This window comes from Dermacentor variabilis, chromosome 1 (genome assembly GCF_050947875.1).
Source record: "Dermacentor variabilis isolate Ectoservices chromosome 1, ASM5094787v1, whole genome shotgun sequence".
In the NCBI taxonomy this organism is placed as follows: Eukaryota; Metazoa; Arthropoda; class Arachnida; order Ixodida; family Ixodidae; genus Dermacentor; species Dermacentor variabilis.
This window is the reverse complement of record NC_134568.1, coordinates 10,362,155-10,378,397: the sequence shown is the minus strand read 5'-3', so window position 1 is coordinate 10,378,397 and position 16,243 is coordinate 10,362,155. Positions and strand designations below refer to the sequence as shown.

The window sequence follows — 16,243 nt, the reverse complement described above, 5'->3', positions numbered from 1 at the left end:
ATCATCACGCCATCATCAATTACAACATATGTGTCAGCCGTCTCACCCACTCCTGTGTTACACCAAGCAGTGTACTAGTTGAGCAATTCCTGGAGGAATGCAGCAGGACCGTAGCGCTCATTGACATCGGCACACTCGTATAGTGCGCCGCTCACGCTTCCGTTAGCATTAGTGCAGAGCGCAGCTCTGTGGCATCCGCAGAGGGCAGTGATGGCACCGTTACATGGCATTCATTACAAATCAGCCATCGGGGACGCTTAAATTGCTGCATTGTACAGGAAAACTTGTACAGTCAAACCCACTTATAACAATATTCAAACCTACTGTGGTGACGTAGTGGCTTTGGTGTTGCACTGCTAAGCCTGAGGGCGCATGATCAATTCCCTGTCAGGGCAGCCGCATTTTGATGGAGGTGATGTGCAAAAACTCCCGTGTACCATGCATTGAGCCTATGTTAAAGAACCCCAGGTGGTCAAAATTATTCGGGCGCCCCCTACTACAGCATGCCTCATAATCATGTTGTGGTTTTGGTGCAAGAAAACCCAGAATATAGTTTTTAACATTATTCAAGTTCCAAGAACATCCCATTGTTATAACCTATAATTGTTGTAACTGGATTGCAGGAAAAAGACAGAGGGGGCAAACATTCAAACATCTTATTTGGACAGGAAGAAGCACAGTCGAACCCACTTACAGCATTACCAATTTTAATACTCGAATGTAACAACAAGTAGCTACCTTACCCTTAATGCTTGTGTATGTTTTTTGGTAACATAAATCTTACTACAATGTTCCCATGCCACATTATTGGATATTGGGGGTGAGGAGTTACGGAGTCGCCATCTGTCAGAAGTGCGCTCCTAATAGGTTTTGCTTACAGCGTTCAATAAAAACACCACGCAGCAGCCCTCCTGGAAATTTATGTAGGTACTCTCAAAATGAGGGAAGTTTTTGACTGTTGATATAATAATCTTGGGCAAACTTAAAGCACAGAATCGTTTACAGACGCTATCTCTTTACTGAATACGTACAGCAAAAGCTACTACGCACGGTCGCCGCGATGGAGTCTCCCGAACCGGCTTCTTGCGTGAAAGGTAGGCAAGGGCTGTGAGTAAACTATGTGAAATATGTTCTTCTAGTGGCCTGTCTGTATAACCAAGCGGGCCATCACATAATGAAGCCTCAGTCCAGCGATCGCACGGGTTCGCAGCGACCGACTGCTCGTCTGCATGCATGTTCGCACACAGTGTTTTGCTTTCGCTGTGAGCGCGTTTTCGCACCATGCCGTCAGCTTTAGGCCGCAGCATATGAGCATTTGACAGTGCACAAGCAACCATTGTTGTGTGGACGCTATCAGAACTGTTCAAAAATAATTTCGTTATAGAAACTTCGACGCCTACGGCGACCGTGATGTGCCGTCATGACGATTCAATCTTTTTTTGTCTTCTAAATTCTTGGACATTTCAATATTATTTCTCAAGTTGCGTCGCACTGTATGTTTATCGGTCTCAGCGTGTGATTTCCCTCTGCTTCTTTTTTTTAATCCAGTGCATTAATTCTTAACACAAGCATGACCATATGCCATGCCTTTCTTTAATGTGCGTCTTACCGCTCCCTTTCCGTTCCAGTGAATTTGCCAGTATCTAGCATCAACAAGTTCATAGACCAAATTAGCCATGCAGCGGGCGCGGGCGAGCGTCTCGGTGTGCGTTTTCTGTTACTCACCGAACATCACGCAGTCCCGGCGCCGTAGCAGAAATCTTCCTCGCGTCTGTGCTTGCTGCATACCCGAGTGTAGCCGATGGCTGTCTGCCGGTTCTAAGTTTTGCCAGCCAAGCTTCACGCTGCCCCTTGCCCTGCGGCTGCGTGTGAATAAGGCTGACACCTGGCTCCGTTGCGTACGTCCGGCACTGCGGCTCCGAGCAGTAGCCTACCATGCCGCACGCCTGCAAAGGCAGCCACTACCTATTATAGTAGTTTCAGATGTTGTCAAGTTGACACCCAAGGCGGTAAAGCCTCACCACTTAATCAGAACCGCGGCACAGGTGGGACTTTAAACTTTTGTTTTCAGCTCGCTTCGGCGCTTCCGAAGCAGCGGACACAGCCGCTGTGTCCACGTGATCCCTCATGCCACGTCACGCCGACGGTGGCGCCCACTTTTCCAGTAGTGGAGCTCGCGTCCGATAGCAATTAAGTCTGGCTACTGGGTGTTGGCACCAGAAAGAGAAGAAATGCAAAATTCAGAAAAAGAAAGGAGTCCAAGCCACTTTGCCACTACCTTTGTACCATGCACCCTGCAAGGCACACCTTAGTTGCCTTTCTCCAGTCTCCCTTCCACCCCTCTGACGTCAATGAGAGAGTGGAAGGGAGAGGGTCATATCATGCAGGGTGCGTGGCACAAGGGAGGGTGTGACAAGCTTTTATTATTATTATTATTATTATTTTCCAGGCAATGTGACACGGGTACATGGCACTAAGGCAGGTGTGAGAAAGAGACACGCATTTTTTTTTTTTTCAGAATTTTGGGTGTTTTTCTTTTGGAATGCACACCCTGCGGCCAGATTTATTTGTTATAACGAATAATGGTGGAATGGGGGCATTGTAGTAAGCTGTTATTTTACCATAGAACACATAGAAAAGTTAACAGTGCATCAGCTGCTCATTGTCTTAAGCAATATTTTGTTTAAACTGGTATTGTTTAAGTGAGTCGCCTGTAGTGTTCTTTGTTGTAGAGGCATTCACAATATGTATGTAAGATAGCAATTTGGCCAGGACATAGTCGATCCTTCGTTATACAGGACATTTCATAGTGGAGGTGTTCGCTGTACCTTTTGGTTGCATTTTTGCTTATTTCTTTTGTACTTCTTTTCTAGGCCTTTGACAAAATAACAATACAGTAATACCTTGTTAACTCAAAGTAGTAAAAACCAGAAAACTTTTCGAGAGAAGTGGATTTTCGAGATAAGCAATGTTGCGGAAATTGCAGCGAAAAGTCAAGTTCTTTCTTAAAAATTCACCAGGACTAACTAGCTTTCCAACAAGAGCTTCTAAACTGGCTCTTCATAAATGTTTCAAAGAAAAAATTTAAACATACCAGAGATGTCAACCAGCTCCGTTTTGCAGCACTGCCATTTAATTCCGTGCGCGGCGGCCGCATTTCGATGGGGGCGAAATGCGAAAACACCCGTGTACTTAGAGTTAGGTGCACATTAAAGAACCCCAGGTGGTCGAAATTTCCGGAGTCCTCCACTACGGCGTGCCTCATAATCAGAAAATGGTTTTGGCACGTTAAACCCCATAAATATATTGTTTTATTCCATGCAGAAAAACTGCATAAGGCTGGTCTGCTTTGCAACAGCACTTGGATATAGAAAGGTATCCTCGAGCTACTTCACACATCGCAAAAGCCGATCGTTCCCACTGCTGCACTCAACTTTATTTCGCAGCGAGCGAAGCATGTTTCTTGTTTCACCTGATGTCGGCAGCTCTCGAGGTCCTTCATCGTCCCCGCCATCGTCTTCATCGTCCCCTCCATTTGTAGCCATTCCAGCGATTTCGGCGTCAGTAGATTCACCTGTCACTGGTATATCCTGCTCGCATAGCGCATACACGTGAAGGCTCACATCACTTTCTGCAGCACCATTCCTGGTAAATTCGTGCCGCATGTGTTACGTAAAATAAAATTCTATGCAATGCACACAGCATGTGCATATTTATTCTACATTGCATAGAACAAAATTAAACCGGAAATTACACCTCTGGTAATAAATCATGTGCATTGCATAAAGCAAACAAAATTAACTGCATCAAGCATGCTATTTTGCAGGGCCTGCCTCTGCACATGTCTCTCCTGTCACATGATGTGCCACATGGTTCCTTGACAATGTTATTATGCCACTAGATTCCGACTTCACATTCTGGGAAAGCGTCCGCTTTGTGGTAGATGCAATCGCCTTGCACGAAGCTTGTTAAACAGCCTGACGGTGGAGTTTTCGTTCCACTCTCAGTCAAGATTTTGAGATATCTGCAATTTGGCCCAAAAATACTTCGAGATGAAGGTCAGTAAATATATGGCACATATGGGAAATGGCTCAGTGCCACGGAAAATTTCCAACTTAAGCGATTTTTTGAGATACGAGAGTTCGAGTTCACAAGGTATTACTGTTTGCACCAAAATAGCGTTTCAGTTGTCCGCCAAGTCCACAGCGATGTATTGGCATCCAGGCCCAAACACAGTCCACGCTTGTATTGGACTTAGCACTATCGAAGATTGCACTGTTGGTTGTAGGTCCTTTGCTGGTCCTTGATGCACATGTGGGCAAATTGTTGGGCTTTTTCAGCAGACTGGAGGTAACATTGCCATGCATAATTTTTTTAGATTTTACTGGTGACCGTTTTTCACTGTCTTACCACTGTTAGAAGGTTGTCACTTGGCACAAGACTTGCAGGGTGTCTACCAACCGGGAAAACTGGGAATTCTCAGGGATTTTAAGTAGTCTGGAAAAACTCAGGGGAGAACTCGGGGAAAATTACCTGTAAAGGGTCTGAAGTCGCGGTAATGCTGGCTCAAGTAACAGACAGGAATCTTAATGAATCGTCTTTGATGCCCTGTTGTCAGCTGGAGGAGTTGCCAGTGTACAGTCAATGACCGACTTTTTGGATGCCCAATAATTTGCACATCTTCGCTGCACCACCACGCACCCCATAGAGTCAATGTATCAGAACATCTGAAATTTCGGACGCAAGAACCCTTTGCCATCCGATTTTCCGGCGTTTTTTGCCGTGACCGCGGCTCCAAATGGGCATTAATCAAAGCCACGACCGCTGCTGTTTTGATTACCTCGCCGCCTCGAACCGGCACTCTCGCACGCAGATCCGCTGGCACCCATAACCACCACTATGGTAACGCTAGACCTAGCTGCTTCGATGTTCGCTATTAAGCTTCTTGTTGTTGTTTGCCGTGTTTTCCATTGAAAGGATTCGCTGCTGTCAGCAATGCCACCGACTCCGCTTTTGTGGTCCTCGTGATTGTCTTAGAAGCTTGGAAAGCACGGTGCGTTGCATAATGCCGGTTCCTGAGGGTCAGCTTCGCCTCTGTACACAATAGTTACATGGTGAAGCATGTGCAAAAGTATTGCTGTGGAGCGTAACAAGCCTGGGAAGGGGCTGTTGCCACAGGACACAGTATGTATTCCTTAAATACACACGCGTGCACCCGGTATCTCCTGTCACAGTAGGAGCACTGATATGCCTAATGCGTGTACCAACAGGCTTCAGAGCGCTTTCAAATGTGCCTGGGGTGGTTTGAGCCCTTAAGGGCAGTAAATGACATGCATTTATTTTTTCCAACCGGCCAATTTTTCAGACGTTTTCGCGGTCCCTAGGGAGTTCGAAAAATCTGATGTGGACTGTGCAACTGACCAAAAATATGCTTCAAATGGTCCGTGGGGCAAACGAGTGGCGGAAGGAGGACAAGAACAAAAAGTACCTACGCATTGAGGAATGAAAGAGAAAGGAAGCGTGCTGCCGCGGTTTGGAGGAGCTTGAGCTCAGAAAACAAAGTGTTGGCTGATGCCGAGATGCAGGTGTCCCTCATCCAAACCGAAACAAACTTTAAAGCAATGAAACACAACACTGAAGTGTCGTGCGCGGTCTGAGAGTATGTCAGGACAGTTCAGGTTGACTTACGAGCTGTTGAGAGAGAATCTCAATTGGGACAAAGTTCGGGCCTCATACCACTGAGCTTGCTATCAGTTGATAGAAATAGCTCGTATTCGAAATTATTTGCTTCTGTATTCATCTCCTTTTTAACTTTTTATTTTATTTGAGAATGGTCCAACTCCATTTGCGATTTTTTTCAAAGATATTTTATTTGCTGTGCATTTTACTAACCCCTCCCTTCTATTCTCTTTTTGATTAACACAAACACTACTCCTCAGTATTCAAACTGGATTGAGTTGTTTTTTTTTTTCTATTATTTCTTTTTCGTATGCTTACTAGAGAGTGACAGCATTGGGCGACATGGTTTCAGCTCGTCTTGACATAAAACATAGTTCTGCGTCACTCAGGGAATTTCGCAAAGGCACTCAGGGAAAACCTGGAAAACTCGGGGAATTTGGAAATGTCAACTTGGTAGGCACCCTGACTTGGCACTTGGGACTGTATCCGAAAATTCTTTAATGTTGTTCCAGATTCTATAGCAAAAAAGTCTTGTCGAATCACGTTGCATGCTTGTCACGAGTAGCATCGTACGTTTTTCGAATATAACAAGCCCCAGTGAATACACTGGAACGTGTGATGAGTTGCGTATAAATAGCTGACGCACTTGACCTGTCAGATCAAATTTGACAACCAACGCAGGTAGTGTAGACCTCTGCACTGTGCTTATCCAGGGAAAATTTCGGATACAGTAGGCTAGTCTTTACTGAATGGTAATTTTGTAACATTGGTTAGCTGATGAAAAAACGGTCACCAGCACAAAGTTTATAACTTATATGTGACAATATAGTTGAAAATTCACCCTGTTTGAAACAAATACTTAATTCATACATTTATATGTATGTTTTGGGAGGTGCCACCTTTTGAAGGCATTGAGGAAAAATGACTAAAGACCAGTTTTCACAATTGATTACAGCAAAGCTTGCATTAAGAAATGGTGAGACAGTTTTTTACTTGCTCTCTTCATTTGTGATGAGGGTTACAGATCTAAATGAATGCATCATTCCCTGGCATCTACTTGTTTGACCATGTGAAAGGACTCGCAAATCCAAGTGTTCACACCTCTTTACTATTTTTGGCTTCCCAAATCTTGAATGCCACTAAGTCAAATAAAATGCATCAAGCAACAGACGTTTCACAAATGACTCAGCAAAAGTGAAAAACTTTAATCTGCTTATAATAAGCGTAATAGGTCACTGTGATGACAACATAATAGTTCTAGAAGTAGTACAGTGGAATTCCGATGATATGATCGTGCCTGATATGAATTTTGGGATTATACAAATTTTGTGAAAATCCCGGTCAAAGCCCATTAGCTTACAGCATGCTAAATTTCTAATGTTGCAAACCACTTTTCACACCATGGCAGATGATATGAACAATTGGCCCGCCGCGTGATCCCTGGCAGAGCCAGCAAGGAAGCCCCGACACGCCGGTAGCACAGGCCAGCTGAGCGGCCGCACAGATTACATTCCTGTTGTCAGGGCAACCTACGTCACTCCACCTGGACTCCCCCCCTCCCCTTAGAAAAAAAGCTATTTTGCTTTCAAACACCTTTTAACTTTATCAGGAGCTGGCAATCACACGCGGCCCAGTCTGGCCGTGTCAGCAAGATTGACTGCATTCACTTCCATGGGTAGTCTTTTATCTGTATTCCATGCCTTCCGCTGTCTTTGGCACTGGATGAGAATTTGAAACTTTTCTACCGCTGCACCCGTCAGATCGCACAATATCAAGTAACTTGGCTGCCACAAAGAAAAGTAAACAGATCCCTTATCTTGCGCTAATCATGTCCTTATCACCATCGGGTAGCAGCTAGGGTGCAGCAACAAAAGAAACTCTTGATAACCAGGCAGCTCTTGAAATGTCGGCCTCGGAACACATGAAGTGTGCAACTCGCTGCTGCCAAAGTGTGCACGAAACAAGCACACCAATGATTCAAATTCACGTTAGCCAATAGGAGCGCTACCTGCGCACCTCATGACTGCAGTAACAAAGTTCAACTCAAGTTTTCCTTTTTCACACTCGCTTTTGAATGCTTTTATTTCTTCATGGAGAAATAAAGCACTGCAGCTGTCTGCATCTTTGATCTCTTGTGTTTATGGAAACACCAAGATGGCAGTGCTGCGTTCATGGAAAGCCACGCTCGTGTGATCAGCGGTATGATAGCACTGCCACAGCCCAATTTTCTTCGCAATTTCAAAGGCAACACACTAAAAAAAGTGTAAGTTTCTCATTCTGATTTGTATTTCTTGCAAATATTTTGCCATGAGATAAGAGAAGGTCTTGAGATTGCAGGGGAGAAAATGTTATTCCCCAATTTTTTAATGATCTTGGGTGGTACAAATTTCGGTTGACACAAATGTTGTGCCGTCCCAAGAGATTTGTATCATTGAGATTTTACTGTAGTGGAGACCACAGAAGAGTGGTTGTTTCAAGGTAGACATGTATAGCAGTCAGTTCCTCAAATAACTGTAAGGCTTCACATACAATTTCTCATGTTTCTGAACAAATAAAATGCACCTGTGGTAGCAAATAATTGGTAAAAGCTTGTATCCTTCATGTTTTTCACAGTTGTTTTCCAGCCACGATTTATTTAGCCGACATATGCTAAAGCAGTGTATTGTTTTATGTTGCTGACCTTGTGGCATTGTGAATGTCTTTGTGTGACATGTTTCCCACAAAAATATTATTTGAGAAGGTGATTGGTGGCAGGTTTGTAAGAATTTTGCTGAATTTGAGGAGTCTGGCCAGCTCTGCAATGCATTGATCACTGTGTTATGCCAGTGACCTTAAAGTTGTGGGTCAGGTTCTTTGTTTCTTTGCAGTAAATGCAAAAACTCTAGTCTATTGATCTCCTGGCAGTACACAAGAAAAAAAAATTGAGCACCATGGCTAAGTTGCTTTGTAACATCACAGCAAAAATTTTGGCTTTAGATCCCTAAGTCCTGACCCTATAACAAGACAGGAGCTTGCTTTCTATATTAGTTGTAAAAGTTCATTTAGCATATTTTATACTGTAAAATCTGCCTGATAAAATGAACTTGTGGATTCAATGCAACCGATTTAGTGTAATAATCTTGATAAGCCATGGAACTGAAAGCCATAGCATAATTACGGACTTTTCTCCACGTGAAGTTTTACTGTGATGTCTCTCAGAACTTTTTGCATTACTGTAGGATGTTAAGCGCATATAATCAAGGTATCACTGTATGCACAAGTACATGCAAAAGCATTGTTCAGTGGCTCAGTATCAATCCTTACAAGCTTCTTCCGCTGCACTGTGCAGGCTATTTTTCTTCCTGGAGACAACGATATTGGTGGAGAAAGAAAGTCCGTGGGTAAGGCTGAGCTGGAACGCTTCAACTCTTACTTCCGCAACGACACCTTCTTGACTTATCGTGGCATCGACTTTATCAAGGTAAGCATTGTCAGTCGGCAGGGCACATTTGTCTGCAATGTACAGACCTCAGGAATTTTCATTAGTGGCCCTGGAGCGTGACGTCAGTTCAAGAAGTCAAGGGGTATGTGGCACTGTCACACAAAGGGCATAGAAGCTTTAACCATATTTACATGCATGTGCCAGTGTGAAGCAAGGAATATAGAAGTTGTGACATGTGCAGTGCATAGACATAACCGTTGCATGCGACTACACGTTGCATAAGATGAAAGTAAACACATCGCTGTTGTATAGCATTTGTTTAACTGTTTCACTAAAGCTTTGCTTCACATAGACTGCAATGTGTGCAATGGATCTGCATAATTTTTCTCTGCTTGGCAATGTGCATTGAGGGACAGAGTAGTATAGGTGACCATGGCAATACCACATAGTGTGTAAGCACACCATCAGCTGAATAACTAAACTTCTTTTGAACTGTTACACTACCGTTGCTCTATATGAATGCTAAAGTTGATCATTTGGCAATGTACTGTCAAACCTCGATATATCGAACAGCGTGGTGATCGCAAAATAGTTCGATATAGCCAGAATTTGATATATAGAATTACGTAAAAAACACGTCAAAAACTTCTGCAAATCAATCAATGAACCAAGGGAACGATTGGGGATCGCTGTTCAGAGCGCGCGTGTTTGGTTGCGCCACGCGCAATTGGCTTAGGCCGTGCCAACTTCGTCAGCCGGGAACGCGCAGTCGATTGCGCCACAAACCCTAAATCATGTGCAGGAGCACACGGGGTCTAGGGTGGCAGAGTTCAATATATCCATTTTACGTCCGACTCCGTTCGAAATAAAAAATTTTAAATGCATGCGATTTTCCAGGTGATATAGAAAGTGTTCGATATACACAATAATTCGATATATCTGTGTTTGATATATCAAGGTTTGACTGTAAATACTCACTTGAAGCTTCACACAAAGTATTTATTTGGCTGAAAGTACTGCAGCAGTGTAGCCTGCTTCTTATTGGCAGCTGCGTGCTTAAACACAAGAGTCATCAACATAGTCTAAACAATCCACATGCGATAGGCCAGTGACCTCTATTGCACCGCAGTAGCGGCGTAGAAGGGATGAAGCAGCTACAGCCTCAGTTGAAGTCGGGAGCGGGGCAACATCAGCGCTTACAGGATCTACCTCGGCATCATCTTCGTTTGGTCGCTACTTATGCTGCGATCTTCATGTCCGTCAATCGAAGCATTTTGAAACACTGTCAGTAACAAAGTAATAAGTGGCGTCAGCCAAGGTGCTAATGAGCGAGCCCAGTCAACACGTGCTGTCGTGCCTCTTTGTGGATGCAAACCGCCAGTCCTCGCAAGGTGCGGCTGGCGCAAAGCGCGGCACCAAAGAGGAGTCTGTACGACAAATGCTATGTGTCGTTGACGTTGTCGAACTAGCCAAGCTGCCGCGTGCCTATGCCGCTACGTTCAAATGGCACCCTCAGCGCACTCGATGTGTGCAGCTATAGTATGCAGCAGTCGAGAATGCCCATTGCACCACCACTATTTTCGGGGGTGTTGCGGGAAAGCTCACCGCCTGTCAACAGAGCGCACGTGGTCTGGCGTGGCAGAGTTCGATATAACAATTTTACGTCTGACCCCGTTCGAAATAAAAAATTAAAATGCATGCGATTTTCCAGATGCTATAGAAAGTGTTCGATATATGCAATAATTCGATATATCCATGTTCGATATATCGAGGTTTGACTATACTTGCTGCACATTATCCTGCTAGTTGTGACTGAACGTTCAAATATACTAGGCTTCCTGGATTGTAGTGGACAAGAGCGAATCCATGAGCTGAAGTCACACAAGCACCACTTGTAGCACCATCACTTGTCATGCTTGAGGCTAAATAGACTTCTGGTTCAGCCCTCCAACACCCCTTGTGAAAGGTGCACAATCTTGTAGTAAAGGGCATCTCATGATTATTCATGCAAAAAGAAAATGCTTTAATGTGCCTCATATGAGCAAAGTTAGTAAAAATAATATATTGGCCCTGCCACACCCTTGTGCCTACCCCTCCTTTCCCAGTACACTCCTACTGTGCTTTAATCTGTGATGCCATTATGCCCAAGTGAAATGACGTGCTCCACCCGTTATTTCACTGAGCTTTGGCATCGGCTGTTCTGCCAAACCTCAGAGGTCGTAGCATTGTCACAGTGTTGCTTTTCTCTACCAAAAGGTGGTATCGTGACTCTACCAATGATAAGATTTCATTTTTAAGGCGAAAACCTTAAGTAGCACATACCCCTGATGGTCTGGAAAGTGTGGCGTGCGGTATAGAAAGTAATGTGAGCTTGCCTTGCGCAGACACACGCTCGCGCCACTGCTTGCCCGTTCGTCTTCTTCTATAGCTGGCTCCGATGCCGCTCATCATGTAAAAAAAAGGCAAAGTTAATTAAGATGGAGTTAATTCAGGCACTCGAACCCACGACCTTTGGTAGGAGTTTAACCCACAACTTTTGGTGTTAATTAGGGCAAAGTTAAGACAGTTAATTAAGGTAGTGCCAATTAAGGCACTCGAACCCACAACCTTTGGTTGTAGAAAACAATAAGCAACGCATTTGAATGAGAATGGTAAGTAATTTAATGAATATCTCTTGAGCACGCAAGCTTTCATCTTCACCCTCTTTGGCATGTGCTAAAATGTCTGTTGATTTTTTCTTTCCACCACAATTGCTGCTCAGTTATGATGCCTAAAGAAACCCAGCCAAGAACCATAGTCTTTCTAAGTGCATGGAAATATAAGTGAAAACTAGTGGAGCTTTTGGGAAGCTGAAAAGAAAGAGCAGGCAATCTTTGGTGCGAAATTGCAGGCTCCACGCTACATGTGTAGTGTAAAGGAGAAACAGAGACAGCACCCAATCACCAGGCTGGCTGTTCTATTCTGCATCATCTTCCTCTGCTTCCTCGCACTTGCCGAGCGAGCAGCCCAGCCCGCTCTGTCTTTATACTCGGCCACGCTGCGGCTGATGTGCCATTGAAAGAAAGGCATTGCAGCACGTTAGGTTTGCCGACAGACACAGTTCTTCATAAGCGACACACACACGCGAAAGTTGTTTCGCTTTCTCTTGTCTGCATGCAAATCAGATGCCGAGGACCGCACACGCCAAGTGTTCTCGCCCACGGGTGCGGTAATAATGAAGGACCCTTCCAATTTTGCGCCTAATTTCTTTGAAGATGATGGTGCACCTTGTTGCACCCACACCTCATCACCGATATTGCAATCCAATGCCAGACGGCAGCAGCGACGCAGTACCGTTTTTTTCGCCTGTGGGGCATGCACACTCCTCTGCACTCCTCTGTTTGGATGTTGCGGCAGAGTGTCTGATGTGCAATGGAACGTCCCACTTTTGCAGCCGTGTCCAAACTGAGTGTAGTGCCCAGCGTTGGAAGCTGGCCATACTCGATCTCGTACAAGGAGGTGTCAGTAGAGCTCTGTAATGCCGTGTTAACTGTGTATGCAGCCGCCTGAAGGTGCTCTTCCCGATCAGCTTCACCTGGTTTGTTTCTGCAATACGGTGCAAGACAAGCTTGGATAGTCTGGTTCGACATTTCTGTCAGACCATTTGCTTGTGGGTAGGGCACTGATGCGAAGTGGTGCTCAACTCCAGCTAGTTGTAGATGAGTGCAAGTGCAGAGTTTGCGGCTGCGGAACGTGGTCGGCCTGTCAGAGATGAGCTTAGGGCGGACATGTCTCCATTTGAAGCGGTCTCGTAGGCACTTTATGACACGGCTGGTGGCAGCAAAGGTCCGGCAGTGACCTCTATGAACTTCGACAAATGGTCCACAGCGAGTACAATATATCGGGTACCCGCTGCCATTCTTGAAAAGGCCCAATGTAATCTTTTCCCACAGTGTGCCAAATTGTCTCGGGGGGCATGATAGGGGTAAGGTATCCAGGTTGACACCCGGGACGTCGTTTGTGCTGCGCACACCTCACCGCCTGCGACATACGAACGCACACTTCAGTCGAGTCTCGGCCACCAAAAGCACTCCTATGCCTTGGACAAGGTGGCTCGATATCCCACATGGCCTCCTTCAGGTGTATCATTTATGGCACGCAAAATGCTTGAGCGTAAGGAGTTAGGAATGGCCAGAAGGTGGCGTTCGTCTTCCTTGTTGACCCAATAACAATGATACAACATACCTTTGGGCCCAATAAACTTGGAATTGCGCCCCGTATCTGTTATGGAATTCATAATCGGCACCAAGTCTTTGTCAAAACGTTGGGCCTTCAAAACATCTTGCTGGGAGAACATGAGCCAGCCTTCTCAGTTTTGTAGTGAGCCTTCCTCAATCGGGTTTCGTGATAGAGCATCTGCAACCTGGTTTTGTGCTCCTGCATGGTGTCGGATGTCGTAAGTGTAATCTTGCAGCCGAACGTTCCACCGTGCAAACTTGTGCTTGAGGTATTGTTTTGCAAACATCCATGCAATAGCGGAGTTATCTGTTACAACAGTGAATTGGCGGCCGAACAAGTAGTGACGAAACTTCTCGTCTACACTCCAAATAACGGCCAGGCACTCCGGTTCGTTCGAGTGGTAATGGCGCTCCGCATCCGAGAGTTTACGGCTGATGTAGGCAATGACGTGCTCACGTCCGTTAGCATCGCACTGGATCAGAATTGCCCCAACACCATCCTGTCTAGCATCATTGTACACTTCTGTCTTCCAGTCTTCATGGAATTGGCACAGAACAGGACTCTGTGTCAGCTGGTGGTTTATGGTCCAGAAAACAGCATCCTGCGAAGGTCCCCATTGAAATGGAGCTTCTTTCTTAAACAGGTCCATGAGTGGAGCAGCAGTAGTTGCAAAGTTGGCGATTTGCTTGCGCAAATATGTCGCAATTCCGAGGAATACCTGAAGCTGTTTAGTACAGGTAGGTACGGGATAGTTCGTTATGGCTGCAATTCTTTTAAGAAGGGGCTGAACGCCGTCTTGAGGTACGATATACAGTCCAACCCACTTATAACAATATTCAAGTGCCACGAAAATTCCATCGTTATAATCAATAATTGTTCTAACCGGGTTACAAGAAAAAATCAAAATAGGGGGATGGCAGAGCTGATGTGAGAAAACTATAATGGTGGGGAGGCCAGTGCCCCTCCCTACCACCTTCCTCCGCCCGGCTGCTGATTGTGTTCACTTGTTTAACTGCTTCCTGGGCGCTCCGATCGCGTGTAACAAGTCGCAGCTGCCGGTGTTAAAGAATAGCACTGCTATAACAACTGCAAAGAGGTCACGGGTGGCAAGCAATTTGCGAGCACCGCTGAGGCATCACTTTAGTGGCCCCACAAGGGGCCTTTTAAAAATTGCAAGAAGGCTGCTGCGGCAGCCTGTCAACTTAAGAAATCCAGAAGAAATGCTGAGGCGAGATCACCACAAGCATCTCGCCACGTACTTCTCACTGGCTTCCTGAGCTTTGGGTTGAAGAATGCTCCCTATTGTTTCTCTAGCCTTATGAACTAGGTGCTACGTGGAATGGAGGACTTTGCACTTCCGTATCTCGATGACATAGCAATTTTTTCTTCATCATGGGAGGACCATATGCAACACTTGCGAACCGTGTTGTGTCGTCTATGAGAGGCCAAGTTAACTGCCAAGGCTCCTAAATGCCAATTAGGACGTGCGGAGGTAGCTTATCTAGGTCATGTAATAGGGCAAGGCCATCGTCGGCCTTCCGAGGTTAAACTGACCGCAATAGACAACTTCCCGCAACCACGCACTAAGCCGGACATCAGGTCATTCCTTGGCTTGGCAGGCTATTACCAAAGATAATCCTGCGTTATTCTGAGATTGCAAGTTATTTAACTGATTCTCTCAGAAAAACAGAACCACAAATGGTAAAGTAGGATGACGCAAAATAAAAGGCTTTTAGTATGCTGAAGGAGGCACTAACGAGTCAGCCAGTGTTGAACGCGCCCGACTACTCTATGCCATTCATTCTTCAGTGTGATGCCAGCGACAGTGGTGTGGGGGTGGTGCTTTGTGAAAAGAGAGCTGACAAAAATGAACACCTCGTACTGTGCACCAGTAGAAAGCGTTCAGTTCGTGAGGAAGCATACAGTGCATCAGAAAAGGAGTGCGCCTGCGTGGTATGGGCGGTGCAGAAGCTAGCTTGCTATATCGCTGGTTCAAGGTTCACCATAAAGACTGACCACTGTCCCCCGCTCGTCAACGGTACACCTTCGATATTCGCTACAAGAAGGGTAAACTTAACGGCAATGCCGATGGTCTGAGTCGTTGCCCCTAGAGTAGCGAAAACCTCATGCTCACTTGGGTTTCCGTGGCCTTTTTACATTGGTACTTTTTCATACGTTTTTTTTTTATTATTATTATCGAGAAGTTGTAGTTGATTGTTAGCTTATTTTAGTAATGTCTTAACTTCAAGAAATGGCTGTTTTTAGTGTTTAGGGGGGGAGGACACGCGAAAGGGATGGGAAAGCAGTGGCTTTTTTTTTTTTTTTAAGAGCTTGATGTATCTTGGGGGGGGGGGTGGCCTTGTGCTGGCTTACTTCGTGGTTGTGGGTCTGGCACTGTTCTGGAGTGATTGCTTGCCCAAACAGGAGACGAAAAGTTGCGAGACCGGTTTGCAAGTCCAGTTTCACTGGGCCGGACCAGGGAGAAAAGGCACAACTGCGCCACGAGGACTGATAAACGACTTCTAGGAATCTACCGGCTACGAACCAAGGGTTCATCACCCTGGAGGGAAATTCTGCTGCTGAAACGCCGATCGCTCGCCCAGTGGCTGCTGGCCCCGACGTGTCGGGATCTTCCTTCCCTGCCGGAGATGCTGTTACGGTTGGCGTATAACACCCTGGGCAGAAAGGATGCTCAAAGACCATGCCTAACCAAAACGGAGGATGAATTCCTAATTTTCTATGGTTGTCTCGAGTGGTTGCCGATCTGGCAGGCGCCCCGCAGTGATGACAGGCCCCTTTGTGTGTGTGCGACTCTGGGGGAGAGCCCTTTTCACAAACTGTGCAACTCTAAGGGAGGACCCTTTCCGTCTGCAAATTGTGCGACCAAGGGGAGAACTTTCCGCGAACTGTCCGACTCTCGAGAAG

General features: G+C 45.6%; 1 protein-coding gene across 4 annotated transcripts in view; it reads left to right on the top strand.

Moving 5' to 3' along the window:
* Positions 1 to 16,243, top strand: part of LOC142575377 (uncharacterized) — a 76,557-nt gene that overhangs the window by 21,304 nt on the left and 39,010 nt on the right. For all 4 annotated transcript variants that reach the window (XM_075684712.1, XM_075684738.1, XM_075684720.1 and 1 more), the window contains exon 5: positions 9,008 to 9,139. In XM_075684712.1, the coding sequence (XP_075540827.1) occupies positions 9,008 to 9,139 (132 nt within the window). The remainder of the gene's footprint in view (positions 1 to 9,007; positions 9,140 to 16,243) is intronic.